This window comes from Heterodontus francisci, chromosome 40 (genome assembly GCF_036365525.1).
Source record: "Heterodontus francisci isolate sHetFra1 chromosome 40, sHetFra1.hap1, whole genome shotgun sequence".
Taxonomy (NCBI): domain Eukaryota; kingdom Metazoa; phylum Chordata; class Chondrichthyes; order Heterodontiformes; family Heterodontidae; genus Heterodontus; species Heterodontus francisci.
In genome coordinates, this window is record NC_090410.1 from 9198362 (window position 1) to 9211312 (window position 12951).

A 12951-nucleotide genomic window follows, 5' to 3' on the forward strand; every position below is an offset into this window, starting at 1 on the left:
TTAAAAAATATATACTTAAAAATAAAGTGTTTTCAAGGAGGAAGAAATATTTTTTAAATAATAATAGAGGTGGCCATTTGGCCCATTATACCTGTGCTTGCTCTTCAACTACTCTTTCTCCATAGCTCGGCATTTTTTTCCTTTTTAATTATATATTCAATTCCCTTTTGAAAGTTACAATTGAATCTGCCTCCACCGCCCATTCAGGATCATAACAACTCACAGGCTAAAACAAATTATTCACATAGATGCATTTAAAGGGAGGCTTGATCAACACATGACGCAGAGAGGAACAGAAGGTGACTGATAGATGAAGCAGGATAGAGGCAGGCTCATGTATGCATATTCTATGTAATTAATCACCCCTCTAGTTCATTTGCCTATTATAGAATCAAAGAATTATACAGCACAGAAAGAGGCGATTCAGCCCATCTGCCAGCTCTTTAATAGAGCTATCCAATTAAACCACTGCCCCTGCTCTTTCCACATAATAACCCTATAAGTTGTTTCATTTTAAGTATATATCCGAACCTCTTTTGAAAGTTACTATTGAATTTGTTTATACTGACCTTACAGGTGGCCCGTTCCAGATCACAACTCGCTGCATGGAAGAAAATGTTTTCTTATGTCACCTCTACTTATTTTGCCAATTACCTGAACGCATTATTTTACGTTTTTCTTAACATTAACAGTTATATAGAAATGTGCCTTTAAGTAGTGCAGGCTGTCCCTTTAAGAACTCCTGCCTGGACAAAGCAGTCTGGGCTTAGCCGGGCTGAAGGATGCTGGGATCTGTAGTCCTTGGGTCGCCTCACCCGCTGTTATAATGGCCATAGAGGACTACATCCCCCAGACTCCTCCAGTTGTAGTCCCGAGTGTCATTTTCACGGCAGGGAGATGACGGCCCGGGAACTACACCTCCCAGTGATCATTGCGCAGGGCGGAAGCAGACCCTTCTCTTCCGGCGGGAGGCTAAACGCGGTCGGAGTTTGTGCGAAGCGGCGGTGCAGAGACATCGGGTATCATGTGAGTGAGGGAGTGAGAGAAAGAAGGAGTGAAAGAGAGAAGGAAGGAGGAATGAGCCTTATCTCTTTTAGCCCGCGCTTCATTTCCCAACTCCTGTACAGCCAGCTGGAGGCCAGTCGCCGGCGTTGCTAAGGCCTGAGGCCTAGCCGGTGGCGGCGCGCGGGCCCGAGGCTTCATCCCGGGAAGAGATTTCCAGCCCCGGGCCTGGCGTTGTGCTCATTCCGGGTTGTTCAGGTCTTCTGACCGGGGGATAAGGGGAACATTTTGTCGTTCACTCACTTTCGGCCGCGTTCCACCATTTTATTGAGGCCCCGCGCTCCGTTAACAATTTTGTATTCTTCCGTCAGATCACTTCACGGTCTCTGTGTTTCTAAAGATAATAGACCCAGTCTTCTACAAACAGGAGTAGGCCATGCTCAGCCATTCAAAAAAGGATCATGGCTGATCGTCTAATTCAGTACCCTTTTCCCACTTTCTCCCCATATCCCTTCACCCCTTTGGCATTAATATATCTGTCTCCTTCTTGAATATATTTAATGACTTGGCCTCCACTGACTTCTACGGTAGAGAATTTCACAGGTTCGCCACCCTCTGAGTGAAGAAATTTCTCCTCATCTCTGTTCTAAATGGCATACCCTGTATCCTGAGACGGTGATCCCTGGTTCTGGACACCCCAGCCATCGGGGATGACCTCCCTGCATCTAGCCTGACTGCTCCTGTTAGAGTTTTATAGGTTTCAATGAGATCCCCTCTCATTCTTCTAAACTCTAATGAATATAGGCCTCGTTGACCCAAACTCTCCTCTTGCGTCAATCCTGCCATCCCAGGAATCAGCTTAGTAAATCTCCCTCCATGGCACGAACATCCTTCCTCAGATAAGGAGATGGAAACTGCACGCAATACTCCAGATGTGGTCTCACCAAGGCCCTGTATAACTGCAGTAACACTTCCTTGCTCCTGTACTCAAATCCTCTTGCAATGAAGGCCAACATACCATTTGCCTTCCTAATTGCTTGCTGCACCTGTCCTTGCTGTCGGTGACTTGTGTACAACAAGTACAAGTCACCCAGGTCTCGTTGCACCTCCCCCTTTCCCAATCTATCACCATTCAAATAATCTGCCTTTCTGTTTTTACAACCAAAGTGGTTAGCACCGCAGCCTCACAGCTCCAGCGACCCGGGTTCAATTCTGGGTACTGCCTGTGCAGAGTTTGCAAGTTCTCCCTGTGACTCTGTGGGTTTCTGCCGGGTGCTCCGGTTTCCTCCCACAGCCAAAGACTTGCAGGTTGATAGGTAAATTGGCCATTGTAAATTGCCCCTAGTGTAGGTAGGTGCTAGGAGAATTGAGGGAATGTGGTAGGAATATGGGATTAATATAGGATTAGTATAAATGGGTGGTTGATGGTCGGCACAGACTCGGTGGGCTGAAGGGCCTGTTTCAGTGCTGTATCCCTAAATAAAATAAAAAATAAATAAACCTCACATTTATCCAACTTATACTGCATTTGCCCACTTGCCCAGCTTGTCCAAACCCCACTAGTCACTGCCTGCCACCCGGAAAAAGACCCATTTATTCCTACTCTGTTTCCTGTCTCAATTCTCAATCCATGCCACTATATTACCCGCAATCCCATGTGCTTTAATTTTGCACAGTAATCTCTTATGTGGGACCATATCAAAGGCTTTCTAAAAAATCCAAATACACAACATCCACTAAAATAAAAGCAAAGTACTGCGGATGCTGGAAATCTGAAATCAAAACAAGAAATGCTGGAATCACTCAATAGGTCTGGCAGCATCTGTGGAAAGAGAGTTCCGATGAAGGGTCACTGACGGGAAACGTTAACTCTGCTTTTTCCACAGATGCTGCCAGACTTGCTGAGTGATTCCAGCATTTCTTGTTTTTATTACACAACATCCACTGTTTTCCCTTATCTATACTAGTTACATCCTCAAAAAAAAAAGCTCCAGTAGATTTGTTGAGCATAATTTTCCTTTTGTAAACCCATGCTGACTTTTCCCAATCCCGTTTGTGCTTTCCAGGTGTTCTGCTATCACATCCTTTATAATGGACTCTAGCATTTTCCCCACTACTGATGTAAGGCTCACTGGTCTGTAGTTCCCTTTTTTTTCTCCCTCCTTTTTTAAATAGTGGGGTTACATTTGCTACCCTTCAATCTGTAGGAACTGCTCCAGAGTCTATAGAATTTTGGAAGATGACCACCAATGCATCCACTATTTCCGGGGCCACTTCCTTTAGTACTCTGGGATGTAGATTATCAGGCCCTGGGGATTTGTCAGCCTTTAACCCTATTAATTTCCCTCGCACTTTTTTTTTTACTAATACTGATTTTGTTCAGTTCCTCCCTCTCATTAGACCCTTGGTTCCCTAACATTTCTGGGAAGTTATTTGTGTCGTCCTTTGTGGAAACTGAACCAAAGTAGGTGTTTAATTGTTCTGCCATTTCTTTGTTTCCCAATATAATTTCCCCTGTTTCTGACTGTCAGGGACCTACAGTTGTCTTCACTAATCTTTTTCTGTTCACATATTTCTAGAAGCTTTTACAGTCAGTTTTTATGTTTCCCCGCAGGTTTATCTCATACTCTATTTCCCCCCCCCCGCTTAACCAACCTCTTTGTCCTTCTTTGCTGAATTCTAAACTGCTCCCAATCCTCAGACTTGCTGCTTTTTCTGGCAATTTTATATGCCTCATCTTTGGATCTAATACTATCCCTAATTTCTTTTGTAAGCCACGGTTGAGTCACCTTTCCGGTTTTATTTTTGCGCCAGACAGAAATGAATAATTGTTGCACTTCATACACACGTTCTTTAAATATTATCCATTGCCTATCCACTGTCAACCCTTTTTTAAAAATTAATTCATGGGATGTAGGCGTCACTGGCCAGGCCAGCATTTATTGCCCTTGAGAAGGTGGTGGTGAGCTGCCTTCTTGAACCACTGCAGTCCATTTGGGGTAGGTATACCCACAGTGCTGTTAGGAAGGGAGTTCCAGGATTTTGACCCAGCGACAGTGAAGGAATGGCGATATAGTTCCAAGTCAGGATGGTGTGTGACTTGGAGGGGAACTTGTAGGTGGTGGTGTTCCCATGTATTTGCTGCCCTTGTCCTTCTAGTTGGTAGAGGTTGTGGGTTTGGAAGGTGCTGTCGAAGCAGCCTTGGTGCATTGCTGCAGTGCATCTTGTAGATGGTAAACACTGCTGCCACTATGCGTGGGTGGTGGAGGGAGTGAATGTTTGTAGATGGGGTGCCAATCAAGTGGGCTGCTTTGTCCTGGATGGTGTGGAGCTTCTTGAGTGTTGTTGGAGCTGCACCCATCCAGGCAGGTGGAGAGTATTCCATCACACTCCTGACTTGTGCCTTGTAGATGGTGGACAGGCTTTGGGGAGTCAGGAGGTGAGTAACTCGCCTCAGGATTCCTAGCCTCTGACCTGCTGTTGTAGCCACGGTATTTATATGGCTACTCCAGTTCAGTTTCTGGTCAATGGTAGCCCCTAGGATGTTGATAGTGAGGGATTCAGCGATGGTAATGCCTTTGAATGTCAAAGGGAGATGGTTAGATTCTCTCTTGTTGGAGATGGTCATTGCCTGGCACTTGTGTGGCGCGAATGTTACTTGCCACTTACCAGCCCAAGCCTGGATTCTGTCCAGGTCTTGCTGCATTTCTACACGGACTGCTTCAGTATCTGAGAAGTCACGAATGGTGCTGAATATTGTGCAATCATCAGCGAACATCCCCACTTCTGACCTAATGATTGAAGGAAGGTCATTGATGAAGCAGCTGAAGATGGTTGGGCCTAGGACACTATGCTGAGGAACTCCTGCAATGATGTCCTGGTGCTCAAATGATTGACCTCCAACAACCACAACCATCTTCCTTTGCGCTAGGTATGACTCCAGCCAGCAGAGGGATTCCCCCCTGATTCCCATTGACCTCAGTTTTGCTGGGGCTCCTTGATGCCATACTCGGTCAAATGCTTCCTTGATGTCAAGGGCAGTCACTCTCACCTCACCTTTTGAGTTCTGCTCTTTTGTCCATGTTTGAACCAAGGCTGTAACGAGGTCAGGAGCTTAGTAAAGATCCCCAATCTGCCGTATCCAACTTGCGCCTCATACCTTCATAGTTTCCTTTATTTAGATTCAGGACACTAGTTTCGGGTTCAACTACCTCACTCTCTGTCTTAATGAAGAATTCTATCATGTTATGGTCGTTCCTCCCCAAGGGACCCCAACCAACAAGATTGTTAATAAATCCTTTCTCATTGCTCAATACCCAGTCTAGGATAGCCTGTTCTCTAGTTGGTTCCTCAACATATTGGTCTAAAAAACTGTCACATACACACTCCAGAAAATCCTCCTCCACCGTATTATTGCTAATTTGGTTTGACCAATCTATATGTAGATTAAAGTCACCCATGATTACAGTTGTACCCTTATTGCATGCGTCTTTAATTTCCTGTTTAATGCCATCTCTTACATCTCCATTCCTGTTTGGGGACCTGTAGACAACCCCCAGCAACGTTTTCTGCCCCTTGGTGTTTCTTAGCTCCACCCATACAGATGATTTTCTGAGCCAATATCCTTCCTCACTATTACATTGATTTCCTCCTTTACTAACAACGCTACCCCTCCTCCTTTCCCTTTTTGCCTGTCCTTCCTAAATACTGGATATTTAGTTCCCATCCTTGGTCACCTTGCAGCCATGTCTCCATAATCGCTACTTAAATCATAACCAGTTAGCAGTTATGCTGGTCTTGCATTAGGAGATTATAGGTTCAAGTCCCAAAATGGACTTTTCAATAACCTAGGTGGATCAGCGCAGGGTTGGAGGAGTGCTGTGTTGTCAGAGGTGCCGTCTTTTGAGTGTTATACCAACTCGGGTGCGTGTCAAACGTTCCAGGGCTCTGTTCGAAGAGGAGCTGACCTTCTCTCAGTGCCCTGGCTGAACATTAACCAACGAGAAACTTAATATCTGGTCATTCATATACTGTTACTGCTGTCTTGCTATGCCCAAATTGGCTATTGCCTACATAACAGCAGTAAATATATAGTGCTTGGAGCATCATGAGGACATTGTTGTGTGTGTGTCTAAGTTATTTTAGGCATTAGGCCCTGTTTGATCGACCTCCCTGTCATGTTTTTGTGTCTAGTCACCCAACATTGCATCCTTAACAGAGCACATCACTGAAATTACTTTCTTCTCCCCCCAGGAGTCTGCTAAACAAGCCCAAGAGTGAGATGACTCCGGAGGAGCTTCAGAAGCGAGAGGAGGAGGAGTTTAACACGGGGCCCCTCTCCGTTCTGACGCAGTCTGTCAAAAATAACACTCAGGTCCTCATCAACTGTCGCAACAACAAGAAGCTGCTTGGCAGAGTCAAGGCCTTCGACAGGTAGTCATTTTGTGATTACTTCCCTGTCTCTGCTTGCTTTCCATCCCTCCACTAAAAAAAATGCATATAATGGGAGGAGGAATTCCCTTGGCATGCTTTACCACGTAGATTTTACATATATTAAAAAAAAGTCTTTGTCACAACCAGAAAAACCAGGTGGGTTGGTATTTCCAGTCCTGATCAAAATGCTAGCATCGCAGGGGCATTACTTTAACAGATTGAATATAGATAATTTTCCCCTCCCAGTGATGAATGGCCATCTGTGCCCTATGAAAGAACTCTCTGATAGTTCCTTTATCACTTCTAAATATTTCCCAGGCGAGAACTGAACTATGCAAATCAGGGAGGTGAGGTTACATTCTTCCTCATCTGAGATGAGTTAGCTCTTTGCCCCTGGGGCAGCAATAGAAGTGCTAGAACTGACTACAGGATTGCTGATTTTAAGGAGATGGAATCAACCTAGAGCTTCCAATCCTGAATTGTATCCTGGTATGGCTCACACAGAGGCAGCAACACATTCTTTGGACTAGGTTTGTGTGGGGAATGGCTGCTTGGGTGACGGTTGGGGTTAGGCCAATCCCAGCATGAATCAGCATCTTGTGCTGGCAGCAGGATGCTTGACCAGCATTATTCCATGCTAATAGATGCTTGTCTTGTGGGTTGTGTTTTGTTTGCAAGTGTATTGAATTTAGAAAAAGTGTCAAAATCTGGTCTAGTGACATTTCTTACAAGGTTGAGCAACGAATGAATAAGGAAATTAATCTGTAGTAGTCATCTTTTCCTGGAATTGTTTTAACCTGTGGTCTGTCCGCTGTTGTGAATTGTATCACATTGGGCTTCGCCTGGGAACTGGAAGTCTGGCATGCAAAGTGTGTTGTGCTGGAAGCCTGCCTTTGTGGTTGGGAGTGGGGTGGAGGTGGTGGTGGGTGGAGGTGGAATACGACCCTTTGGTTAAGTATAAAGAGATAACATCTAGATATCTTTGGTCACTGTTTTCTATCTAATAAGGAAGTGTGCTGCATTTTTCTCATCAGTGCAAATGTCTAGCAGGTGAGAAGCCTTGTTGGTTTGTAACAGGACAGACGTGGCTTGCCCTGTTAGCTTGTCCTTAAAGTGTGATTAACTGTCATTGTGGTAACTCCCCATGGTCTTTCAAACTCCTGCCACTGCTTCCAGCCCTTTTTGCTGACCTGGACATATTCCGGAGGTTACATGGGCAAATTATTTTTCCACACGGGGAAATAAGTGAGGTGATTTATGCTCCAACTAAAAAAAAAATTGAAGACACATTCCAGCTCAGCTTTAAGATGAGCGAGCACACACTCTGACTGCTTAACTCGCCTTGCTATAGGCATCTGATAGTTCGAGGTCTTTCTTTAGTCTCAGCAAAGTTGACAGATTATCAGTGCGGGCTTCTGAATCAACCTCTATGCAGAACAGGTTTACTTTGAGTTCTTGTTTGCACTGCTGCTTCACACCATCGTTTCTTTGTTATGCTGCCCACTGTGTATACCAGTGGGGGCTGTATTATAAAAACTAGATTAGCAGATTGTATTTCACCTCTGGAACCTAGATTTGAATCCAGCCCAGACTGATGGGGTGGAAGTCTCAATCCTGTCTGCTGGAAGTGAACTCTGTTTCAGTCAGTTATAATAGACTGACAAGTCAATAAGTAGAAGAGACATCTTTGAGGTGATTTGCAAAAGCATCAGAGGTGACATGAGGAAAAGCTTTTATGCAGTGACTGGTTAAGATTTGGAATGCATGGTCTGATAGAGCGATGAATACTGATTCAGCAGTGGCCTTCAAAAGGCAATTGGATAAATACTTGAAAAAATTGCAAGAATATGGAGAAAGGACGGGGAACTGGGGCTAAATGGAATACTCTTCAAAAGAGCTGGCATGGGTTGGATGGGCCAAATAGCCACCTCTGTTGTACTATGCTATGATGACCCAGTTCAAAATGGGATTTGGAGTCTTGGCATAAAAGCTCTCCTAATTGATATTAAATTGGTAAAGCTCACTCTCAAGGTGCCACACAGATGGCTGGTATGGGAAATGGAAATGTCAGTGGTACAGATAGGATGTTCTCGAGGTTGGGCATCCTAGGCTGAGCTTTATCAAACATACGAATTAACAAAAGTAGGCCATTCTGCCCCTCAAGTCTGCTCCGCCATTCAATAAGATCATGGTTGATCTGTTTTGTGTCTTGAATTCCACACTCCCATCTACCCCGATAACCTTTGATTCCCTTGCCTAACAAGGATCTATCTGCCTCCACTTTAAAAATATTCAATGACCCCGCCTCCACCACCTGAAGCAGAGGGTTCCAAAGTCGTACAACCCTCAAAGAAAACATTTCTACTCATCTCTGCCCTAAAAGGGTGACCCCTAATTATAAAAGTGCCCCCTAGTTCTGGACTCACCCACAAGAGGAAACATCCTTTCCACATCTACCTTGTCAAGACCGTTCAGGATGTTAAATACTTCAATCATGTCTCCCCTCACTCTTCTTAACTCCAGTGAACATAAGCCTAGTCTGTCCAACCTTTCCTCATAAGACAACCCGCTCATTTCAGGTATCAATGTAGTAAACCTCCTCTGAAATGCCTCCAACGCATTTACATCCTTCCTTAAATAAGGAGACCAAAACTGCACATGGTATTTGAGATGTGGTCTCACCAATGCCCTGTATAACTGAAGCATACATAGGAAATAGTAGTAGGAGTGGGCCATTCAGCCCTTTGAGCCTGCTCCGCCAGTCATTATGATCATGGCTGATCATCCAACTCAGTAGCCTGTTCGGCTTTTGCCTCATACCCTTTCATCCCTTTAGACCCAAGATCGAGACCTAACTCCTTCTTGAAAACATACAATGTTTTGGCCTCAACTGCTTTCTGTGGTAGTGAATTCCACAGACTCACCACTCTGGGTGAAGAAATTTCTCTTCATCTCAGTCCTGAAAAGTTTACCCCGTATCCTCAGACTATGACCCCTGGTTCTGGACTCCCCCACTATCGGGAACATCCTGCATCTAGCCTGTCAAGTCCTGTTAGAATTTTATAGGTTTCTATGAGATCCCCCCTCACTCTTTTCTGAACTCCAGCGAATATAATCCTAACCGACTCAATCTCTCCTCATACGTCAGTCCCACCATCCCAGGAATCAGTCTGGTAAACCTTTGCTGCACTCCCTCTAAAGCAAGAACATCCTTCCTCAGATAAGGAGACCAAAAGTGCACACAATATTCCAGGTGTGGCCTTACCAAGGCCCTGTATAATTGCAGCAAGACATCCCTGCTCCTGTATTCAAATCCTCTTGCTATGAAGGCCAACATACCATTTGCCTTTTTTACCTCCTGTTGCACCTGCATGCTTACCTTCAGCGACTGGTGTACGAGAATAACATCCTTTCTTGTATTTTCAATTCCTCTTGTATGTGATGCTTTATGTGATGAGTTCTGGATGCTGAAAGTGGGTGTAATGAGTGGGCAAGTGTTTCATTTCCCAGTGCTAATGCTGCCCATCTCTGGTAAATAAAACAAAAAATAAGCTTTCTCATAGCAGTCCCTTCAAAATCAAAGACATGTTGCATTTGGCAGAGTAGTTTCTGATTTCTGTAATGTAGCAGGTGCAATGTTGTCAGTGATTTACCTGCTATATGTGGCAGATAGTGAAATGAATAAGACACTTTTTTTTTAAACTAAAGAAATCGCCTAATAGTTAGCAGTTGCAGTCTTGTCACTGAGTTAATTGAACTTTCGCCAGGTGTGAGCAGCAAATTCATAGAATCATACAGCACAGAAATAGGCTATTCGCCCCATTGTGCCTGTGCAGGCTCTTTGGTAGAGCTATCCAATTTGTCAGAGTTCCCTGTTCTTTCCCCATAGCCATGCAAAGTTTTCCTTTTCAATTCCCTTTTGAAAATTACTATTGAATCTGCTTCTGCTCTTTTCAGGCAGTGCGTTCCAGATCATCATCACCCCCTACGTTTTTAAATAGGTCTCGTGTTGACTCTGGTATTTTACCTTGTATTTGATTGAAACTGCTTGAAGGCCCAACTTTGGCTGATATCAGCAGCCCCTTTTAAATCGGTTAGTACAAGGTGAGAACTTACAGAAGTTCCTGATATAGGTTTTAAGTGGAACCTTTGTAATTGACTTATGGTTATGGTTAGCACCATTTGCCCGTGCTAAACATTGGCAGTATAAGTGGTGTCAGTACTTTTATATTGTCAAACTCCAGCATCCGTAGCGTTTTTTTTTACAGTTCCAACTTTGACACACTGTCTTTTTTGTTGCCATGGCTAGTGCATTTTCTGCTTTGGGTGCATAACATTTTAGGACAAGGGGTCTGTGGGAGTTTCAAGATTTGCAGAGGCTTCCCTCAACCCCACTCCACACGCTGGTCAAGTTTAAAGATCTGGAGTTCGACTGGAGCTCTGAGTTGAGTGTTGCATCCGTGAGTTGCTCAAAGCATGTTGTTGGAAAGAATTTCTGATCTGAAAAGAGTTTTAGACACTGTCCCCCATTTCCCGTTCCAGACATTGCAACATGGTGTTAGAAAACGTCAAAGAGATGTGGACCGAAGTTCCCAAGAGCGGGAAAGGCAAGAAGAAGTCAAAACCAGTCAACAAGGACCGATACATCTCCAAGATGTTCCTCCGAGGGGACTCTGTGATTGTTGTACTTAGAAACCCATTGATCACAGGCAAATGAATTGCCAGTTTCTGCGAGAATTGTAACTTATAGCATTGAAAAGGAAATCTAGAACAAAACTTAATTTTTTTTGTTTCTTATGCCACTTGCCCAGTACAGTGATACATTTTTGATAGTTTGTCAACTTTGCTTTGTAATAAAATTCATTTGACGTATGTCCTCTTTACTTAAGCCCAAGTATAACCTTGTCAATTGTCAGGAAATGGAGAGCATTGTCTACCTTTCAGTGTTGGTGAAATTCAACTGCTAGGAGTCCTGATGGATGCCACATTCAGTCTGGTCACAGTCTCTCAGGACCAGCCTGGCTGTTGGGTATCACTGAAGGGCAGGAGAGACCAATGTGGTGTCTGAACCATATTTCCAAATCTGTTCTTTGTGGCTCCTGACTTGCAATGCTCATGTATGAAATCCCAGCACCAAACTGGGATGGATTTGTTCAAATGGGGAAAGCTTGTGGGTGAGGGGGAGGATTCCATCCTGGGGAAAATTGGTCCAACTGTCCCTGGATTATGTCGTTGTCATATAGTAAGCCTGGTATATAAAATTGAACTTGACATCCAGAACATCAGTTCATGGTAGGTTTTGTGTTCGTTATGCATATCAGTTTATGCAGAAACTGAAAACACTTTTCAAAGTGGGTACAATTTTGAGTGCAATTTATGCCGGAATCGCTGTGCCCAAAGTGGAAACTCTACCCTACTATGTCCCTACAGTGAGAAAGTGAGTGCAAATCAGCCAAACAAACTATTCCTGTACCTTTCTCCATAGCTTGGATTGGATACTGTTCAATAGTGAGGGGTTTCTATGAATATCTCACATCTAACTGATCAAACGAAAGCATGCTGAGGTCAGGTGTAGTACTGGCAGGGAACAGGGTAAATTTTTTTTGAATAACTTAGGTACTTAACTTTGTTTATCTGATATCTCATTCAATGCTTCCGACTGTGACCTATCAATTTAAAGGATCAAATCTTTATAACAGAAGGATAGGCATATCAAAAAAATTAGCATTAGGATTGATTATGTATAGGGTTTAGTTGCCATTAATTAGGCAAAGGGTTTGGCTGCCCTGAACCACAAGAGAGAATTCAAGTGCTCTGTCAAAGGTTATTTGATCCTTTTTGCAGTTGGGTTGTTGATTTAAAGCAATGGTTCTTAGAATGGAGTCTGAGGACCCCTGGGAGTCTGTAGAGATTTCTTTGGGTATGTGAAAGTGCTTACTGAGCAGGGCTGGCCTTATGGGTGGGTGACTGCCTAGCGTGCTGTGATCAGGCCTTGCATCTCACCTTGCCGCTGCGCAGCCACTCCTGACTGCCTGCCGCTGGTTAAAGTTCTGAGATTTTTTGTTGAAAGCCTTGCGTGGAGTGATGAGGCAAACGTTAACGGAATTTGCCTCTTGCATTGGTGCACAGTCACTCGAGAAGACATGCAAAGCTGTCAAATTAGTCTCAGACCATCCTTCAGCTGGATGCGTAGTGTTCGGCAGGATCACTGCTTTATCAGACTGAGTAAATCAAATTCTGGTTTTAATTACATGTTTTTTTTAATGGGTGTTTTGGGCGACCACATTTTGCAATTCCATCCACTTTTTCCAGAAAAAACTTTTTTAAGACTGCACTGTGGGTGTACCTACACCCCATGGACTGCAGCAGTTCAAGAAGGCAGCTCACCACCACCTTTTCAAGGGCAATTAAGGATGAGCAATAAATGATGGCTCAGCCAGTGCCACCCGCATCCCATGAACGAATATTAAAAAAATGTTGGGTTTTATATGGAATGACTTGAGTGACATTGTCAAA

General features: G+C 44.0%; 1 protein-coding gene across 1 annotated transcript; it reads left to right on the forward strand.

Annotated features, from left to right (window-relative positions):
• Positions 1-935: 935 nt before the first annotated feature.
• Positions 936-11323, forward strand: snrpd2 (small nuclear ribonucleoprotein D2 polypeptide). The gene is made up of 3 exons (XM_068019001.1): positions 936-1026; positions 6256-6435; positions 10978-11323. Coding segments are annotated over exons 1-3 (357 nt in total). The 5' UTR covers positions 936-1024; the 3' UTR covers positions 11153-11323.
• The last annotated feature ends 1628 nt before the right edge of the window (positions 11324-12951 follow it).